This window comes from Siphateles boraxobius, unplaced genomic scaffold (assembly GCF_051911475.1).
Source record: "Siphateles boraxobius isolate OS27281-9 unplaced genomic scaffold, OSU_SipBor_1 6, whole genome shotgun sequence".
Taxonomy (NCBI): domain Eukaryota; kingdom Metazoa; phylum Chordata; class Actinopteri; order Cypriniformes; family Leuciscidae; genus Siphateles; species Siphateles boraxobius.
Genome location: NW_027509186.1, coordinates 17,761,565 through 17,784,559, shown reverse-complemented (window position 1 = coordinate 17,784,559; position 22,995 = coordinate 17,761,565). Strand labels below are relative to the sequence as shown.

The window sequence follows — 22,995 nt, the reverse complement described above, 5'->3', positions numbered from 1 at the left end:
TATGCATAAATAAAATTCACAGATTGGATGGAAACAGCAACTGATAACGAACTGCAAGAATGATTATTCATAATGACTTTACCATGATTTATAAATGTATATACAGTACATATACTGTATATGGGCTGCAGTCATGGCTGCTATGTTGCAAAAAGCCTACAGATAGGATTTTTGTTTTATTCTGCTTTTATTCTGAATTATTAATGATAAAATTTAGGCTCTATTGAACAATTCTATATGTAAGCAATAAGCCACTTGGGTATGTGTTTTACAGTAATATTGCCATGTATAAGGTGAGGTAAGAACACCTTTTTGTTACTTATTGCTTTAATTTACTCTGTTTGTGACATGCTTTAAAGGTGAAGTGTGTCATTTCTGCACCATTAGCATTACCAAACTGAACTGGAAAATTGATGACCGTTTTTAAAAAGGCTAGACACAAGGCTAGACATTATGCCAAAACAAGCCAAGCATTTAACAAGACAGTCCTATTCTCATGAGATCTTTATGCAATATAATTTTACAATAAATTATGCTGTCAACTATTCAATAACAAATGCCAGTAGCGACCAAGACAGTATCCGAACCGTCACTTGATCTGACGAAGGAAACCGATTTTTCAGAGTGTTGATTTATTTCACATAAGATTTTCATGTGCTCTGCCTGCTAGCAGGCTACCCGATGCTGGCTGAGGAGAGGAAATGAGCGGCTGGTGAATTTTTCATCAAAGCACCTTCAGGTTTTTGACAGCCACTGCGGGATCCGTGAGGAAGCTCTGTCTAACGCTTATCTCGATGCCGGCCTCCTTCACACGCTCCTCCAGATCATCCAAAGTCTGGAGAGAGAGAGAGAGAGAGTGCGGTGAGACAGCGGGAGTGACAGGGGAGGAGTGATGTTCATGAAGAGGACAGACAGGAAGAGAGCAGATGAAAAGATCAAGGAGCGAATGAAAGAGAAGAACAAAAGGTGAATGGTCAAAGCGCAGACCAAAGTTAAAAATGTCAAAGTAAAGCAAATGGAACAATAAAACAGTCCGGAACAGTCAGATAGAAAGGTAGATGGGGAAAAAACACTCAATAATTTTTTTTTTAGTTGATTGGAATTAAAAGTTTGAGTTAAAACAATGAAGAAATCACTGACTTATAGAAGCCTGTTACCTATGTAAGTAATGAGGCAGCTTTTTTTGGAAAAGTGCTCTTGAGACATCCAACATCAATGAATGGAGGAAATGGTAAAAGAAAGAGGATGTGAACAGGAGAGAAGGATTGGGAAGAAAGTAAATGAGAAAAAGAGATGAGCTGGTGAAGAGATGGAGGGGGATCATTAGCCTAGTGGAATTACACTAGCTCAATAGCCTACTGAATCAATGCATGAGAGATTTATGACTTGGGTCAATATTCCTAGCAGCCAACATGAAGAAAAACGACGTTAAGTCCTTCATCACTTAAGGAGAGAATAATCAAGCACGCTCTTTGCCATTAACTCTGAGACATTAACCTTAGAGTAAAGGGGCAGCAGCTAAGCTGCTAGCAGTTTTAAGAGGAAAAGAAAACTACTTTTCTGGGAAATTACTTCCATTAAAGGGTCATATTATTTTTAACATTTAATTTTCCCCTGAGGTCCACTTAAAGTTTATCGAAGTTTCTTTGCACCTATACAGTCATAATTCAATACTCATAACCATTCTCTATTTCCATACTCTTAGTGACATTTCATTAGAATTTTTTGTTTTGCATGTGAAATGAGATACAATGCTCTAATGCTGCCTCTTTGCAAAGCCTGTATTACATTTTGACAGGTTTACAAAACAATCAAAGCTGAAATGTGCCATAAAAAATGTAATGGTGTTTTCTAATTTTGGGATATGCAAAGCGGATGGTGTTACACACAGCCAAGAAGATGGATTTGACTATATCTTTACCCTCATTATTAGTTATTCATGCGTTCACCAATTAATATTTTGGTATTTACACTGTCATGTCTATTCTACTTCCTCCCTACAGGCATGTCAAGTCACAGAACACCGAATAGGCATTCAATGTTACCTTAAGTTGATTTTTGCATCTTTTTTTATCAGGGGAAGTACTGAATTTCTGAGTTCTTAAATAAAGTAAAACAGTAAATTGTTTTTGTGGTTTCACTACAAGCACCAAAACATCTTGATATCAGAAAAATCTGCAAGCACTGACCGAGGTAAAGACTTCAGTGGTCTGCTGGATGGTGGCGATCTTTGTCCATCCCCACTTCTGGAAGAGCCGCACACGTGTGGGATTATGCAAAGTTGCTGACGGGTGCGTACGGAAGAAAGTGGGAAAGCGCTGGCGGTTGGATAAAGCTGGAGAACTAGAGCCGTATGAAAACTTCAGAGAGACAGCAAGAGAAAGAGACAGTAGGTAAAAAGGTAGAAGGATAGAGAGAGCACATTGAAAAGATTTACTCAGCTATATGGTTGACCTTATTTGATGCCCCTGAAAAGAGCGAAACACAAAGAAAAAGCAGAGCAAAAATATTAGTACGATTTCTGCACACACGGTAAGAAGGGTAAATGTCAACCAAGGGAAGCCAGAAGCTTTGAGCAAACCTGAATAAACAAGCCAAGCTGTTTCTACATCCAATGTTGACGCGTCAATACTTAGAAACGCACAGCAGAGGAATGATATCTAGTTTATGCTTCAGTCTTTTAGAACTAAATCTTTGTATTTCAAGCAATAAACCAGGTTGCTTGATGAAAAAAATTCCCTTGTGAAAAAGAAGCCTGCTTTATTGTATTGAATGTGTACTTCAAATCTTAAAAGTACTTGCAGATAAAATAATAAAAAATAAAAGGCCACTTAATTGTAAAATGTCAAATTAAAAGTTTGACTTTGAAGTAAATATTTAGGCTACTCATTATATTTTAATATCATTTTGTCATGCTTTCAAGTAGTACACTTCATTTGATGTGTTGACTTACAATATTAAAGCACATAATTATTATTTTAACTATAGTATTTTATTCAATATTGAATTTAAAGTATATATATTTGAAACCTCCGTATAAATATTTGAAATGAAATTAATTTACTATATTTTAGTTTTTTTTATTTAAAGCTCCCCTGTAGTCAATAATTGTATAACTTAAAAACGAATCTTTGATCACCAAAACGACATATTTAAATGTTTTTATCTTGAAAAAAAACTTCATGCCTTAAAATAGCTTGAATATAACTACACCCTTGCCTCATTTAGTATATGCGATTCTATGAATATGCAAATTAGCCCCGCCTCCACTCACTCCCACCAGCTCAGAGATCCACTCGTTGGCGCGATTGGTTACAAGGTAGTTTGTGACGTCAGAAACACCAGCGATTTCAAACCGTGTTTTTGAGTGTCTCTAAAAGCATATTAAAGCATATTAAAAACACCACATAAACAACATTAAAAACTTGATTTTCACCACTTTAATATTTTGTATTTTGTGTTATTTAATTAAATTGATGCGGTTGTTATTATCAATTTTTTACCCGTTAACCACTTTTTGAGCATAGACCTGAAAATGAAATTTTAAACTTAAAATGTCTTAAATCTTGAATGCTTAGGAGACTTAAGTATGGTCTCTTTTTAAAGAAGACACTTGGCAGATTATTCCTAAAAAAAAAAAAAAACATTAAAAAAAGTTATAAAATGTACATTTATTTTTATTAAAAATGTTTAAAATTTGTATATGAAATATGTATTTTCCAAACCATGTTTTACTCTAAAACTGAAATAAAATAAAATAAATCTTAACAAGATGCGTCTAAATTTGAGGTTATTTATTTGAGACTATTTTTTCAGGACCATTAACCTATTCGAATCACGTGTGTGTGTGTGTGTGTGTGAGCACAGAGGGTTAAATGTACTAAATTCCAATTTTATCATTAAAAATGTTTCAATTATATTTAAATACATGACATAAAATTCAATAGAAATTACATTAAGTTCTGTTTTAGTTTACCAAAAATGCTGCATTACACAATGTACTAGCACTCTAAACTCAGCTAATTGCATATAATATTTTATTATTATAATAAAATAACATTTTCATTTATTCGTAATTAAAATCCATTAAAGTGGCAGAAAACATTACATTTAGTTTGCACTTAAGTATATTCTTTTAAAGTATACTATTTCTGTAATAAGTACTCGTTTTAAAAGCATGCTAAGTTGTACTTTTTTGTAGGATTGATTTGTCTAAACTGTCACATATAAACACAGTTATTCGTTTTTCAAGAAAATCTCTTTCATAATCTACTTCAGTACAACCCCACTGAAGACTGAAGTCTTTCAGAAGGTTTCCTTGGAGAGTTGATTTGTTCAAAGTAAACTCACAACTCACTTTTCCAACTTCTTCTAAATTGCATGCCGCAAACTCAACTTTTGCACACAATTAAACTTGAGAACAAAGTCAGAGTAGAGAACATTACTTTGCAAATTCCTGCAAACCTCGGCGGATGGCAGATGATTGAAAAAGAATAATTGGAAAAATTAATTACTAAGCGTATCTAGTGTATTTCATTCTCTTTTTTCACTTTCACACTCTCATTCGGTTCTCTGACTTCCTTGAGAGCCTCTTTTGACAGTTTTAATTTGTCAGCTTTTTCAAGAGTGTCAACAAACTACAGAAAGTCAATGACATCACAAGTCCAAATTCTTTTTGTTCCCTGACCCAGAAATAACAGAACTCCTTGTTTTGTGTGGCACATTTGCAATCTCGAATCGGGTTGTAGTTAAAGCTGTAGAACGACCGTTTTATCATTTTACCGTGTAGTTTAACCAGGAATGACAATAAACCAGCTTCCCAATATGAACCTCTGTAACGTACGACAGTGAAATCCAGGTGTGTGGAGAAACCGATGATCAACAATACAGATATAAAGAGTTTAGACACATAGCAAACACACCACTATAAGGTTCCACATGCGCGCCGCCTCAGCCACAAGCGTAGAAACGGAGCTGCAGCCCGGCATCAAGACGATCTTTATGGGCTCTGTGTACAGCAAGTCATACAGCAGTTTAGTGGCCTCTCCTGGATCACACTGAAGGAAAGAGAAAAAGTCATAATTAGTCCAATGCCTTTGAAAAAGTTCGCTTCATTTGAGCGTGTCATAATCGTTAAAGCCTCAATGGAATCAGCACAGAAACACCGTATCTCATTGCTCAGAAAAAACGATCTTGGACTGCAGTGAAGCTGTAACCCAAGACCTCTCGTGCTCCAGTTCACTGTGACAAATACAACAGGAAGTGATTCACAAATGAGGGGGTGACTGCTTGAACGCAGCAGATGCAGTCACACTGAAATGGTGCCCTTGGTAACAATCAGCAGAAACACTTCATTAGCAGCATGATGAACGGTTTTATTTCCGTTCAAGTCAGAAATAAATGGCATGGTGCTGGCCTCAAAAACAATGGCAGTCAGAAAGGAACCACTTTGGATCCAGGAGTAGATTGGATTAGAGAGAGTTTATTGTTACTCCAAACCAAAAGTAACTCACTCCCACTAAAGTTTACTCTTTGAATTCCTGCACCCGGGAACAGTACAAGTCGACACCATTATGACAAAGTTTGCTAAGAAGTATTTCCTACTAAATCAAGGCGGTATTTGACTCTGGTCAAGTGTATCCATGGCAGACGGGTGGGAGTGGCCTTGGACGGCAACATGTGCAGTGCATTATGGGTGTTTTCCTACATATTTGGCAAAAGGGAAGACAACAGCCTTTTTTTTCTCTGTTTTTCAGTCACACTTTAGTTTATGGTCCAATTCTCACAATTAACTAACTATTAACTACGACTTTTGCCTCAATAAACTCCTAATTACTGGTTATTACTAATTTATTAAGGTAGTTAAGTATAAGTTTAGGGACTTTCATTTATCTTCAGAACACAAATAAAGATATTTTAATGAAATCTGAGGGATTCCTGTCCCTCCATTGAAAGTCTACTTACCTAAAACTCAGATGCTGCAAAACGCTCATAAAAATATAATTTAAAAAATCGAGCGGTTTAATCCAATTCTTCTTAATCAAGTGACATGATGGCTTTATATGATGAACAGATTTAATTCAGGCTTTTACTCACATATAAACAGTGATCATCGAACGTACACAGAGCTCAACAGGGAATTGGGTAGTTACAAGCTAATAATAATATGTTTGTCAGATATCGTTGGATCAATCTCGTACAATTCTGAAAGAGCCACATGTGGTTTCTCTGCTCCAGTCTGTCTTGGCATCTCCAGGGAGCTGAGGCATTTTTATTCAGTCCACGGGCTCGGAGAAGCAGCCATCGAGAGCCGCTCGACGTGAGGGAGGCATTTGTGTTCTCAAAGTCCCTGGGGCTGAAGGTTACGCAGGTCTCAGGACAAGAATACTGAGCGTCGGCTAAAAAGTGCAAGAAAACCTTTTCTCACTGCTGTTGGACACAACGACAGATTTTGTTTTTGTTGGGTCTGATATAACGGTGCAGGGTAGTGCAAAATTCAGAATCGGCTCCCTTTCAGTTGACAATTTGGAATTTGAATTGATTTGGCCACGCCTCACTGGAAGTTCAACTAAATAACCTCTATCTACCTATCACAGATGTGTTTGGGTTAGTTTGTTTTCATTTGGTCTGCTTGTGTGTATTCACATGTCACGTGTCATCTTCACTGTCAGCATCAGTTCAGCTGTATCACCTGTGTTTAGTTAATCAGTGTCATCTGTGTTTGCATTTAAGTTCAGTCTGTTCAGTCAGTCTTTGCCCGGTTGTGTATAGTGTGTGTTGCTGCCTGTTCTGCTGTCATTTATCATTAAACCTTCGTGTTGGAAATATATCCTCGTCTCCGTCTGCCTTTCTGCAACCACCCGTGACACAGCCATTGTGAAAATGAAGTGCACTTAATTGAGTGTGCACTTGAAGTATTTTTATTTTTCAAAAACTGTACTTGCAGATAATATTTTATTAATGAAATAAATAGTACTTAAAAAGGAGCCAGTGTACTTAAGAATACACTTTCATGATTGTCCCAATACCCACAATCGCGGTCTTTGCATTTGACTAATTATCGAATTACATGACATATTTCCTGTATTTATTATTATTACTATTATTATATATTTTTATTTCCTGTAAGTGTGGGCTGAACTTTTGATCACCCGATGTGACGTAACTGCAAAATAGTATGGTGAAAATGCAAGTGTATCTATCTATCTATCTATCTATCTATCTATCTATCTATCTATCTATCTATCTATCTATCTATCTATCTATCCATCTACCTACCTATCTATCTATCTATCTATCTATCTATCTATCCATCTACCTATCTATCTATCTATCTACCTACCTATCTATCTATCTATCTATCTATCTATCTATCTATCTATCTATCTATCTATCTATCTATCAATCTATCTATCTATCTATCCATCTACCTACCTATCTATCTATCTACCTACCTATCTATCTATCTATCTATCTATCTATCTATCTATCTATCTATCTATCTATCTATCTATCTATCTATCTATCTATCTATCCATCTACCTACCTATCTATCTATCTATCTATCTATCTATCTATCTATCTATCCATCTACCTATCTATCTATCTATCTATCTATCTATCTATCTACCTACCTATCTATCTATCTATCTACCTATCTATCTATCTATCTATCTATCTATCTATCTATCAATCTATCTATCTATCTATCTATCTATCTATCAATCTATCTATCTATCTATCTATCTATCTATCTATCTATCTATCTATCTATCTATCTATCTATCTATCCATCTACCTACCTATCTATCTATCTATCTATCTATCTATCTATCTATCTATCTATCTATCTATCTATCTATCTATCTATCTATCTATCTATCTATCCATCTACCTACCTATCTATCTATCTATCTATCTATCTATCTACCTATCTATCTATCTATCTATCTATCTATCTATCTATCTATCTATCTATCTATCTATCTATCTATCTATCTATCCATCTACCTACCTATCTATCTATCTATCTATCTATCTATCTATCTATCTATCTATCTATCTATCTATCTATCTATCTATCTATCTATCTATCTATCTATCTATCTACCTACCTATCTATCTATCTATCTATCTACCTATCTATCTATCCATCTACCTATCTATCTATCTATCTACCTATCTATCTATCTATCTATCTATCTACCTATCTATCTATCTATCCATCTACCTACCTATCTATCTACCTATCTACCTATCTATCTATCTATCTATCTATCTATCTATCTATCTATCTATCTATCTATCTATCTATCTATCTATCTATCTATCTATCTCTGACTGTTGGTCCGTCCGTCTATCTATCTAATTTTTAATAACTTTAAAAAAAAGCCTTTGTCAAGCCAACATTCATTCGGCATTCATTCTTGACAAACTTTGCTATAGTAAAACATACAGTTTTGTGAATTCACCTGAATTCCAATTATTTGAAATCTACTTCCAACTTCCAACTACTTTTGCAATTCTGCGTCTGGTTTCTTACCCCGGTTAAAATTTAACATCCCATTCATTCTTTCTTGCTAATAATTTCCAATATGTATCTAACTAATAGGTATAGTCTAGTATAGGTTTATATAATGCCATGTCAGCATCTGTGGCTGTCTTCATAACAATAAAATTAATCTGACTAATAAAATAAAAATTACAAGTCTTTTGACTGAGTCATGATATTTAGTGAATGCAAGCACAGTGTGCATAAAAATAAAGAGATCATGGCATACAGCGCAAGCCAGATCTGTAAAGTAGCTTCGACTTTGTTTACTATAGTTTCAAATGCTAAATGTGTCATTCCAACGAAGCAAAACACTTCCTCCCGTGACTCAGACCGTGAATGAGTCTTTATCTTTATTTGTTCTGCCTTATATTAATTTGCAAGTGTTGATTTGTTGTTTCTAAACTGTGATTCTGCATCCCTGAACCCTGATGAGAATGAATAAAGCATGCATTTGGATATGGAAATCCTTCTCGTTACAATCTGGATACAACAGATGCCAATTAAAACAGGGAAAACACAAGTGTCTCATCAGAGCATCAGTCTCTCTCTCTCTCTCTCTCTCTCTCTCTCTCTCTCTCTCTCTCTCTACCTCGGTCTCGCTCTATCGCGGTTAATAATTGATCAAAGTTTGCAGGCTGAGCTTTGATATAACCATGGCAACCGTCTGGAGAGGGTGAGTGTATCTGTGCAAGGGGGTCCCTGTAAATATCTCAAATATGTCATACACACACACACACGATGGACCACAACTTGTACCATCAGCGCCTTTAAAAAGCTCTTTCTTTGTGATTTCCATTTTTGACCAGTATCATAGCAATGAAGCAAAAGCCAAATGCCAAATCATAAAATTTGCAATTTTATATAATTCTAATTATAGTGACAACAGTAATTATTAGTAGTGTGTGCTAATGTAAGCATAACTATTGTTCATACTAAACAAACCCCTAACACTAAGTACTACATTTGTTGTGTAATCCATGCTGTTTGTATTATGGATATAAAGTAAATGATACCTCAAAATATTAGGGAGAGGTTTGATATTACTTGTCTAAGTGATCAGACTTACAATTTTTGCCTGGCAGATGATAAAATGTAAAAAAAAAAAAAAAATTATTCCCATAGACTTACATTAAAGAAAGGATCCACGCCATATCTAAAATATCATAGAAACTTGGCGGTGGGTTATTTTGACTTGTGCCAATAAGCAACCACCTAGCAACCAAATAACCACCCACAACACCATAGCATCATGTCAGCAAGTTTTGCATGACTCACATTTTCTTAATAAGAAGTTCAAATCTAGTTGGTCTCAATTAATTAAAACACATATTTCCAGAGGATAATTTCTAATAAAAAGTGCCATTTTAAAAAGGGAAGGGGAATAAAATGGATTAGAAAAAAATTATCTGTGTTCTGCAGCCAGAGCACGGCAGGGGTTACAATTACACTCATTTATGAAATAAATATTTATCAAATGTCAAATGAAATTGGAATTTTGAGGTGACTTCAATGTTTCTATGCAAACATTGCTCTGCGTGATAATTGCCTATTTTAGAGAGATTAAACGAATGCCCCAAACATGCCTGAGATTCTTTGAACAATAATTAAATGCAAAACCCACATCAAATTTGATTTTCTCCCTTTGTAATTACATTTCTGACACCCAAAAGCAATTTTGATTAGTATCTCATCCAGGTATGAAGTGCTCACTAATCAAGAGGAAATGCTCAAAATATCTGCCGGTTTAAATGTCAACGAGTCTGAGCACTTCACACCTGCTCTTCCATCTCCACGGCATACTAACTCATGACATTTATACCAAGTCACACTCTGCCATTCCGAATATTGCATTTTTCTACTTTTTCACCTGCAGTATGCTAAATTAAAACAGAGACTTCATACATGCTGTTAATAATATCAGGATTTGTAGACATAATTTTCATTAAATCATGAATTAAAGGTGCAAAACGCAAGTCTCTGAGTTTTTGCAGAACTACGCCCCCTCTGGCGACAAGTGAAACTGCAACCAGAGTTGTGCACGCTCATGGACCACACGCACACGCACGCATGCACGAGCACGAGCTGTTCATAACTAAAGGAGCATCTGCCGCACAGATCTTTGGTTTACAGCAAAAATGTCTTCAGAGGTAATAAAGTTATAAATCAAATCTGCAAGTCATTTCAAATATATAGAAGGAAAGACGGGGGGGAAAGACGAAAGGGGAAAACGGGGGGTAGTAGAAAACTTTGTTTATGTGTTTACTGTATCCACCTATGATTGTATTGTTATGAAAACACGTTAATGAACAATATAATTGATTACTTCGCAAAAGCTCAAAATAATAATCATACCATACACGGTTGGTCAACAACGTTCACTCAGATGTCTCAAGGTAATAAACGTCATGGTGACATTTGATTGTTTTCATAAAAGCCAAACAGGTTGCGGGCTTCAGCCTGTTATTGATCTGCTAAGTAGAATATTCCAATAACAATACATCCTTTTTCTGTTATAATTTACTCAATTTATTACAGGTAATAATGATTATTACATCAGAGTAATATCTAAAATAGGATTAAATCAGAGCTAAACCAGGTCCAGACCCAGTAAAGTTAGCCTCTGAAGAAAGGTATTGTTTTACATAGAGTATAATACATTGTTGCCCCCACATACCTCATATATACTACATACAAAATGTACCACATTCAGGGGAAATAAAATATAGCCAATGCAACGGCGTTCTTCCTTGTTGGTCAATAACATGAACACCTTAGCATGTTAGCAATCGACACAAGGCTAACGTTACCGGTAGGCCATACACAAAAACATAGTTAGCATCTTTTATTGGATATGTTTTATGTTTCATGATGTACTATTCTTCCGAACACAATTCCTAGTTTATGAAAAGGTTCACTAACAATGGTAGTAAAACCAATTCTGATTGTAAATGTATCTAGCTTACGCTAAAGCATTACACATTTTACGCATCATCATTTGTTGTCATAACGTACATAGATTGGCCGTATCAAACATTAGAGACTGGGCTATATCTTACCGTTTTATAAAGAAAAAAGCCAACTGAGGATCCCGTTTGAGACCAAGAGCAGACCGGAGATCTCTCCATTTGTTGAATGCCTTCCCGAGGTTGACTCTCGTCTTACTCCAACGCCTGTCTGACTCCAAATTGGACCTTTTGGTGGCACTAGACAAAATTTTTCTTTTCTTTACTTTACGTGGAGTTTGCGTTGGGGTTTGGAATGGACTACAAGCCGGTCTCTTTGAATCCATCTTCTACCTTTGACGCACGAGTTGTCTTCGCTGATGCGGAGAATGGCGGCGACGGTGAATACACACAAACCTGTGAGACATAGCCTGGTGAGCGTGAACACGCACGACGTCACGCCCAGTCTCAAATTCGAACCCGAATCCCTCTTATATATTTTACAGTACAGGATTATAGAGGCAATCTCAGTGCGCAGAGAAGGGCTCATTCAGCCCATCAGGCAGTTCTTTAAGCATGTATGGGTTAGAAAAACGGGTATTTTTAACATGAATTGTTGCGCAATGCACCTTTAAGGTAAATTAAATCATGATTATTGCAGTACTGCTAATATAGCTGGCTCCTGTATGATTGGTTGCAATTTTTCTCATTTGAAAGTGACTTTGGATAAAAGTATTAGCTAAAGGATTATAGGCCTGTGTAAGCTGTATATGACGACTACAGCTATTTTGAAGTATGAGAAATGGAAAAACAATTTAACCTTTCTATTTTCTTACTATTGTTCCGTTCTTTCTTTTTTTTGGTTGGTAAAAAACACTTTTAATACAATCATTACGTCATTTAAAGATAAAAAAATTAAAGGTCTTGTGACTGTTTTTACAAAATTATTAAGTACAAATTTATTTTATATTTTGTATATAAACCCATATTTAAAGAAAAAGTTATGACCTTTGAAACTTGACCCAAAAATATTTTATATTTACAAAGGCCCTAAAGGTGCAGTAAGCGATTTGTGAGAATCACTGTTGAACACTGCTGATATTTGAAATGACCCCAAGGAAACACACCCATCCAATCATTGCTCCGCCCCCCAAATGTACAGACATACCATGCAAGAGTGGATGTCTCTTTGTCATAGCTGAAGCAAAGCAAAATAAGGCTTTATGTAAAATAAAGCGAAGATGACGAACGAACAACAAGGATGATCAGAAAATGAACATGCAGTACACAGTATATAAAAGCAAGAGTTTGTTTTAAGTCACCAGCAGCACAGCAGCTCCAGACAAACAACGACACTCAAAACTGTCCTGTTCCTATAGCCAACATTACAACAACAGAATATCTTGAAACTCTGTGAAACATGGCAATGCTACACAAGTATAGATCAGAAACAACTCAACCTCGGCACCCGTTTTCAAGCCTTCCTGCTTCGGTCTCTCCAGCGCTAGAAAGCTTTTCTAATATTAATGCGGGTCCTAAAGCTCTTCCCTGATCATGACCCTTCTTTTTCCAGGGATATTCCTCTGACCTTTTCTCTTTTGTAATGTCTCTCAGCCATATCTATTTTTCTACAGTCTTTCTTCATATCTCCATCTTGCTCACTCCCTCTCCTCACCATCATGGGTGGACACGCCCCCTACTGCTGATTGACTCTCTTTCTCTCTCCTACCCATTATCAGTGGACACGCCCCCACTGCTGATTGACTCATTCTCTCTCCTCCCCATCATCAGTGGACACGCCCCCTACTGCTGATTGACTCTCTTTCTCTCTCCTACCCATTATCAGTGGACACGCCCCCACTGCTGATTGACTCATTCTCTCTCCTCCCCATCATCAGTGGACACGCCCCCTACTGCTGATTGACTCTCTTTCTCTCTCCTACCCATTATCAGTGGACACGCCCCCTGCTGCTGATTGACTCATTCTCCCCTCACCATCATGAGTGGACATACCCCCTACTGCTGATTGACTCACTCTCTCTCCTACCCATTATCAGTGGACACGCCCCCACTGCTGATTGACTCATTCTCTCTCCTCCCCATCATCAGTGGACACGCCCCCTACTGCTGATTGACTCTCTCTCTCCTACCCATTATCAGTGGACACGCCCCCACTGCTGATTGACTTATTCTCTCTCCTCCCCATCATCAGTGGACACGCCCCCTACTGCTGATTGACTCACTCTCTCCTCACCATCATGAGTGGACATACCCCCTACTGCTGATTGACTCACTCTCTCTCCTACCCATTATCAGTGGACACGCCCCCTACTGCTGATTGACTCACTCTCTCCTCACCATCATGAGTGGACATACCCCCTACTGCTGATTGACTCACCCTCTCTCCTCCCCATCATCAGTGGACACGCCCCCTACTGCTGATTGACTCATTCTCTCCTCACCATCATGAGTGGACATACCCCCTACTGCTGATTGACTCATTCTCTCTCCTCCCCATCATCAGTGGACACGCCCCCTACTGCTGATTGACTCTCTTTAGGCTTGTTCGACTTGAACCGGCACTGCACAGACCGATCGGTTGATGAGATCAAAGTACCGCGAGAGCGATTAGAGAGCAGACGGCTCCTTATGCTTTTGAATCGCTCTCGCGGTACTTTGATGTCATCAACCGATCGGTCTGTGCAGCGCCGGTTCAAGTCGAACAAGCCTTTTCTCTCTCCTACCCATTATCAGTGGACACGCCCCCACAGCTGATTGACTCATTCTCTCTCCTCCCCATCATCAGTGGACACGCCCAGGGTCCGAAATTAACTTTTTGGCTCACCTGCCACTGGGACTGGTAGATGAAAAAATCCACCAGCCAAGCATATTTTTTACCGGCCAAAATAATAAACATTAATTTATATAGGCTATATTTAAAATTTTTTGGCATTATATTTCTGGTCTATTATTTTCCATTCTTACTTTTATTTACACACACATATTACACAATTTACACACATTAAAATAATATTTTTGTGGTGGTGCCTATAAAAATAGTTCTGTACAAATGAAATGTATTAATTGTATATTTAATAAAAAGTATGCAATAATAATATATTATAATTATTTCAAAAAAATATTTAGTTTTACTCTGCCTATTTTTTTACTCCATTTACTCTGACTGATCAGTAACTGAAGGACTGGAAATATCAGTTGTTTTTAACCCTTCATTAAAATGAATCGGTTCAAAGGAGTGAGTCATTAGTTCGCGAATTGGACGTGTCATTATGGGATATGTACGCGTTGTGTGATTATCCCGGCAGCTAGGACATCCCTCAAGATTTGTGTCAACACAGAAAACATTTAATCACTGGATAGGTTTTTTCGTTTATTTAAAGTATGGTTTATGTCAGCTGAATGTGCGGAACGCTTCAGAGAAGATAAGGTATTTTAGCACAATTCACAGTTCACACCCAGCGGTAATTCAGGAAAAAAAATATCCGAATGCTCCACATGAAACTATGATCTTCCGACCTTTACCATCGTGTCGATTTATTTTGATGAATATGTGCCAGGGAGAGAGAGCAAGACAGCGATTAGGAGACGGTGAAGCCTTGTTTATACTTTCGCCTGGTTTCGAAGAGAAAGAGTGCGGGCGCGCGACCAGGGCTCTCTCTCTCTCTCTCTCGCTGTCTCTCTCTCTGCTCGTTCTTCAGGTGCGCCATGTCACTTTCAATTCCCATCCCGCAAACACAACAACTCCGTCATGTCCGTAGCCATCATGCTAGATATTTTATAACATTACAAAATGCAATTGTAATAAACATTTTATTAAATTACTATTTTGGTATGAACATTCACCCGCCAGGGGGGCGGATAGCCTTTTGAGATTTACTCGCCAAACGGAAAATCTACCCGCATTTGGCGCTTGGCGGGTGTTAATTTCGGACCCTGGACACGCCCCCTACTGCTGATTGACTCTCTTTCTCTCTCCTACCCATTATCAGTGGACACGCCCCCACTGCTGATTGACTCATTCTCTCTCCTCCCCATCATCAGTGGACACGCCCCCTACTGCTGATTGACTCACTCTCTCCTCACCATCATGAGTGGACATACCCCCTACTGCTGATTGACTCACCCTCTCTCCTACCCATTATCAGTGGACACGCCCCCTACTGCTGATTGACTCATTCTCTCCTCACCATCATGAGTGGACATACCCCCTACTGCTGATTGACTCACTCTCTCTCCTACCCATTATCAGTGGACACGCCCCCTGCTGCTGATTGACTCATTCTCCCCTCACCATCATGAGTGGACATACCCCCTACTGCTGATTGACTCACTCTCTCTCCTACCCATTATCAGTGGACACGCCCCCTACTGCTGATTGACTCACTCTCTCCTCACCATCATGAGTGGACATACCCCCTACTGCTGATTGACTCATTCTCTCTCCTCCCCATCATCAGTGGACACGCCCCCTACTGCTGATTGACTCACTCTCTCCTCACCATCATGAGTGGACATACCCCCTACTGCTGATTGACTCACTCTCTCTCCTACCCATTATCAGTGGACACGCCCCCTACTGCTGATTGACTCATTCTCTCTCCTCCCCATCATCAGTGGACACGCCCCCTACTGCTGATTGACTCACTCTCTCCTCACCATCATGAGTGGACATACCCCCTACTGCTGATTGACTCATTCTCTCTCCTCACCATCATGAGTGGACATACCCCCTACTGCTGATTGACTCATTCTCTCTCCTCACCATCATGAGTGGACACGCCCCCTACTGCTGATTGACTCACTCTCTCTCCTACCCCATCATCAGTGGACACGCCCCCTACTGCTGATTGGCTCTCTTTCTCTCTCCTCCCCATCATCAGTGGACACGCCCCCTACTACTGATTGACTCACTTTCTCTCCTACCCCATCATCAGTAGACACGCCCCCTACTGCTGATTGGCTCACTCTCTCTCCTTCCCCATCATGAGTGTGCATTTCATTTTGTGACTCAATCAAAATGAATAGAGTCTCCGCAACGGCGATAGATTGAAGCGCGCGTCGGAGTGAAGACTGCGCAGGCCACAAGAGAACAACTGTATCCATGCAACTGATAGCAGCGGCAACGAGCGCTCAGCTTGATTTCAAAAACAACACATTTTAGCACTAGATCTCTTATTTAATAGCGAACTCAATGAATGGTCTGCTAGTTAACTGGAGATGTTGGGGGACAATATCGATCCTGAGAAAAAGTGGTGGGACACGACTTCACTGGATCTAAACAAGTCAATCTAACCATATATGACCAGTAGTGGTGGCTTTCTTAATCTATTTAAAAAAAAATTTGCAAGGGTTCTTGGGAAAAAAATATTTTTTGTACCATAAAATAGTCGTAACTTCCCATCTGTCTCCATAGCGCTTCTTAGCTTTGCTTTCAAACAAGATGGCGGATATTGCTTTTAGTTTCTGCAAGTGAAGTCCCACCCACTGATCTCTAATAGGTCTGTAGCTTGAGTGGGTCCCACCCCATGGAGAAATGAGGAATTAGTGTTTGTAGTCTCAACCCATATTCAAAGAAATGGGACTTCCTGCTTATAATGACACAAAATGATGATTTTTACGTCATTATAAGCATGAACTGCAACACTTAAATCCTTTTTTCTCCCATCTCAGGGGAAAATAAGGGAATAATGCATGACCATTCAAAAATATGACTGGGTTTCAAATGATACAAAGCTTAATGCAAATGGGTGAAGTGCCCCTTTAAACACCTCTCCCTTTTGGGCTCTGAGCGAGCATGCAGTATTAGTGTGCTACTGTCAACATAGTCAGAGAGATGGAGAAGAAATGCAAGGAATATGCAGAGAAATAGCGTGAAAAAAAGAAACAGGCCCTTCAAGCAGATGCTGTAAAATGTGTCAAAATAACAGATGTTTTCTGCAGCAGTAGGACCTTCATCAGCTCCCGTGGCTGATGTTGATAGTGAGGAGGATAAGGAGAGAGATGAGTGAGAGTAGTACAGCCTTCAGTAAGCAGAACTACTTTCAAAACACAAAACGTACTCGGTTACTAACGTAACCTCAGTTCCCTGAGAGACTAAAACACCAGATCTCACTTGAGCACACAGAGATCTTTGCCTTTTTGTCAAGTTATATACAACATTCTCTGTGCCATATTACGGTTTTATGATCACAAAAGTACACAAAATTATTTTGGCTTAGCCCATATATGGTCACCCCACTGCAAACAAAATAGTACTTTAACAAAGTAGTAGTGTAATGTAGACAGACACTATATCACAACTAAAGGATGTTTGAGTTTTTCTTTGTTCAATATTGGTTGAAGCTCTTATTTTTGAACTCTCAAAGTGCCCCAGATTGGTGAGTTTAACATTAAAATGCACAACTTTCTTGCGGGGGGGCATGCCCCCGAAACCCCCTAGAGGGGCAGCGACCCACCCACCAGATTAACCAAAACATCCTGTGGGAAACACTGGTATTGCTATGCCAATGCAACTCTCACTCATTACATGGCATTAGTGGTTTTAAGGAATAGGAGTTGGTATATATTCAAGGGCGTGCAAATATGGGTGGTGTTTTTGATCATATGTTGTGGGCCAGTCTGGGCCAAAATGCCAGGGCCGATTTTTTGTCCCAGTTCGTCCCACTCTCTCTTCTTCCCCATCATGAGGGGACACGTCCCCTACTGCTGATTGGCTCCCTCTCTCTCCTACCCCATCATCAGTGGACACGCCCCCTACTGCTGATTGGCTCACTCTCCAACCCCATCATCAGTGGACACGCCCCCTACTGCTGATTGGCTCACTCTCCAACCCCATCATCAGTGGACACGCCCCCTACTGCTGATTGGCTCATTCTCTCTCCTCACCGCCATGAGTGGACACGCCCTCTATTGCTGATTGGCTCACTCTCTCTCCTCACCATCATGAGTGGACAAGCCCCCTATTGCTGATTGGCTCACTCTCTCTCCAACCCCATCATCAGTGGACACCCCCCCTACTGCTGATTGGCTCACTCTCTCTCCAACCCCATCATGAGGGGACACGTCCCCTACTGCTGATTGGCTCCCTCTTTCTCCTACCCCATCATCAGTGGACACGCCCCCTACTGCTGATTGGCTCACTCTCCAACCCCATCATCAGTGGACACGCCCCCTACTGCTGATTGGCTCACTCTCTCTCCTACCCCATCATCAGTGGACACGCCCCCTACTGCTGATTGGCTCACTCTCTCTCCAACCCCATCATCAGTGGACACGCCCCCTACTGCTGATTGGCTCATTCTCTCTCCTCACCGTCATGAGTGGACACGCCCCCTATTGCTGATTGGCTCAATCTCTCTCCTCACCGTCATGAGTGGACACGCCCCCTATTGCTGATTGGCTCATTTTCTCTCCTCACCGTCATGGGTGGACACGCCCCCTATTGCTGATTGGCTCATTCTCTCTCCTCACCATCATGAGTGGACACGCCCCCTATTGCTGATTGGCTCACTCTCTCTCCAACCCCATCATCAGTTGACACGCCCCCTACTGCTGATTGGCTCACTCTCTCTCCTTCCCCATCATCAGTGGACACGCCCTATTGCTGTTTGGCTAAGCATGTCGTGCTGCTCGGTCCGATCCACTTTTTCAGAAGCGTTGAAAAACGTTCTGGTGGACATAGGGCCTTATTGCACCTTTAAGTGTAAGTTTACACAACAAATATGTTCCAAAAAATGGAAAAGCTTTTCCTTTTTCGCGTAGAGACAACAACGTTATCAAAACGAACCCCATTGAAATGGATCTGCGAAAATGACTAAAAACGTTGTATTATTCATGCCAGACCAGTAAGTTGGCGATGTCACTTTTTAAAGAAACACTACGTTCCTATAGACTGAACACATAATACGCGCGAAGTCATTGTTTTCACAAATACACGTTTTGTAGTTTAACACTAAAACAGCCACGATGGTCATTTTGACCGTTTTTAATTTTATATCTGCAATAACTTTACTGAAAAAAGATAAAATTCTGCTGGTACCTGACTTTTCCTAAAAGTGTCTGCATTTTCATTAAAAATGTTTTTCATATAAATTACACATAAGGCAAAAAAACAATTGAACATATTTACCTGTTTCGGCCATAGACAGTCCGCACTGAATTTCGTGGTGTTTTTTTACATTTCCCACGATCTCACTGTCAACAGAAAGGTCAGTAGCGGTCCTGAGTGTTTGAATATATGCTAATTTCTACAAACAAAAAGCATATTAGATTAAAATCACCGCAGTAGACACCAAAGCGGAGGCAGTGCCAGGGTCGGAGAAGCTGCAGTCAAAACACAACCCACGACACCTGCTGCAAATGCCACAAATCCGTGTGTGGAAATTGTGCGAGGAGAAGAGAGGTCACTTGCCTTGACTGTGAAGCTTAAATAGCCAAGCACTATATTGATGTAAATAATTAACATACAATTTGTAAAATAGGCTAGTGTTTTTATGTTTCTGTAGCCTACGCTTCCTTCTTGGTTCTTTGTTTTGTTTTAGATCAGCTCGTTTCCAGCTTTTTCTATTAGCCTATTTTCTCTGTTATTATATTAAAATATAATGTTTTATAATTAAATAAGATACTTTTAGTTGTTATTTTTCTTGTTCTGAGTTATGTTGAATGGATATGGAAATATAGCCTATCTGTTATGAATATGCGATAATTACGGTAGGCTACTAATGATATTATTATTTATAAATGCATAATTAGACTTGTTTAAATGTACAGTTTGGTGTTGTTTTGTTTTTTTAAAGATATGCTAATACAATAAATGCATTAATCTCAATTAAATATAGAGTTTGGAATCTAGCGGTCAAAATGACCGCTTGTGGCAGTTCTAGTAGTTATGGAATTCTGGCACTTCTAGTGTTAAACAGAGATGATAATGGTATTGTTTTCAAAAGTTTGCACTTTAGAATCTGTTTTCAAAAGTTTGCATTTTCAGGCCTCCAAAACGCATTGTACAAATGAACGGCCAAAACAGATAAAAAGTTTTCAGTTTTTAGATAAAAAAAACTGTTGTGTAAATGGCCCTTAAGATGCAATTATCTCTTTTCCACACAAAATTTGTAACTCAATGAATATATTTTTTTCATCATACATTTTGGATTCAGAAAAAAATTATTTAATACACCCATTGTATCCCAATCATTAATCCCTGCTTTTCAATGTGGGTCAAATTCAACTCAAGAATCACAGGTGGATGCGGATTCTCAAGCCAGTAGGAGGTTTAGTGAACTAACTGGGAAGACGATGACTATCTTGAAACCTTACAGAATGTTATGATTCATCTGTAAGAACCTCTCATTTGTGAGCGGTCAGACAGGTACTGCAGATACACAAGAATCTGTAGAAGAACCTCCTTATCCTTACGAGATCTACAGGGATGCAAGTTTGTTTGAACTGTGGTTTCACTGGTGGCTGTTGCCATGCCAACCCTCATCTCCCTGATTCTTCCTCTATATCGAGTGCGATTGCAATGCAGAGGTTCAGTGGTTCACCAATCACAACCATGGTACAATATCTCTGTCCAGTTAGAGCACTCTTTAACCGTTTCCTCACCTATGGGGTGTTCAGAACCGTCACACCACTCTGAGAAAACTAAACTGGCCCGCTTTGAACTTCAGAAAGTGCTATGTATTCATTGGCAGTGATAAGAGACACATCACAATTGCACACTCTTGCACATATTTACTATCAGACATTTTAGCTATCAAACCAGTGCTGATGACATATTTAAATGCGCTTTCAGATGCTGACAGAACTGAAACCAACTTTTGACAAAAGTCAGAAGTTTTTTCTTTTAATGCATATTGCACAAAAAAAATCCTATTTAAAAATAAATAAACAAAATGCACTAAGAAATACAATGTTGGGGGTGTTCTTTCGAAAACTGGTGCAGGAATTTTTGAGTATTTTTAGGAAGCCAAATTACTGTATGCAGCTGAAGCCTTACAGGCTGTTGATAACAGTCAAGTGCAGCGAGTTGTGAAATATTAATGTACCAACAACTGCAATGTCAATTCGATACCAACTCCTGAATCTCAAGATACAATCAGTGCCACAATATTAATGAAGCACCTGCTAAACACTGATAATTTCATGCCATCTTAAATTAACATCTGGTACTTATCTATGTTTCAGTCCTTGAACATGAAATATTTGAATACATTAACACACTCCGGGCAATGATGTTTCTAGTTCCTAAAGTACTCAGCAAAAACCCTTGAAAAAATGTATATTCATTGTACATGGTTGAAAAATATTAACTTTTTAACATTGCTATTAACATTAACATAAAAAGTATTCAGTAACTTACTTGTATGCTATTGTATAATATGTTCGCAAGTGTATGGTGGTAAAGCCAATTTCATTGTCATGCAAAACCAAAAACACTGACAATACATATGCTGGGACAGTTAAATTTAAATGAATTATATCTCAAAGTAAAACCAATTAAGCAACAAAAAAACATTATTTTAAAATTATATATATAAATTATATATATATATATATTATACTGATTATTTCAAACTATGAGAAACTCCATCACTGATGCAGATGATGAATTATCATGTCAACTGCAATTTTGAATGCAATTATATGATTAAATGTTGAGCAAAACTATGGAACAACATATAGGCTACTTAATATTTAAATATTTTTAAAGATTAGGAAACTATATATGTTATATGGACATTGTAAATGTAAAGTTTTGACCAGTTCTTACCATGCTGTCGTAATGAATGAGCTCCAGCTCGTAGTCCGGCAGAATGTCGCTCCGGTTGTTCACTAGGTCTAAAGCCATCTGCGCTGCGGGGAGACACGCTTGACCACCGGGCCATCCTCCACTCATGGGAAACAGAGCTCCGATGTACAGTTTCTTCTTGCCTGCAACCGCACACGGCCAGGGGAGAAAGATTAGCAGTGCGTAAAGAAGAGCCAAGCTTCTCCAAACTCTCCCCAAGGTCCTGATCTCCTCCGTGGATGCCATCAATATCCAATTCAATATTTATACGTTTTGAACTTAAATTGTGCCTTTTGAGCCAAAGCTGAAAGTGTCGGCACGTGCGATGTGTCCAGTTTAAAGTAACAGATCCGTGTGTGGAAAGCGCAAAAACAGCAGCAATGAACACTTTAAGCACAAAGTAATATTTAGACGCGCATGTGTTAATCCTTGTCAAAATATGAAATTGCTGGATATACTAGTTGGGGTTGATATAAACATTAGTAACAGTACTAATATTAGTAATATATTTTCATCGTTGGTGTCAGTCATTTATTGAACGCCTCTTAAACCCGTTCTTGGAGTTTAGTCTTGCGCACGTTTAAAATCTTTTAAAATCTTTAGACTCTTGTTGAATCTTCAGACCCTTCGAAATATTTTAAAGTCTTCCGAATTTTTGAGTCTTCAAAACCTTTTGGAATATTATTTCA

At 38.7% G+C, this 22,995-nt stretch overlaps 1 protein-coding gene across 2 annotated transcripts in view; it reads right to left on the bottom strand.

Annotated features, from left to right (window-relative positions):
* gabbr1a (gamma-aminobutyric acid (GABA) B receptor, 1a) overlaps positions 1 to 22,995 on the bottom strand; it is a 63,110-nt gene that overhangs the window by 28,411 nt on the left and 11,704 nt on the right. The window contains exons 7-10 of one of the 2 annotated variants that reach the window (XM_077207979.1): positions 22,289 to 22,449; positions 4,923 to 5,057; positions 2,190 to 2,360; positions 734 to 835 (exon numbers count right to left, since the gene is read on the bottom strand). In XM_077207979.1, coding sequence (XP_077064094.1) covers positions 734 to 835; positions 2,190 to 2,360; positions 4,923 to 5,057; positions 22,289 to 22,449 — 569 coding nt within the window. The remainder of the gene's footprint in view (positions 1 to 733; positions 836 to 2,189; positions 2,361 to 4,922; positions 5,058 to 22,288; positions 22,450 to 22,995) is intronic. The other variant, XM_077207980.1, reaches the window with a different exon arrangement.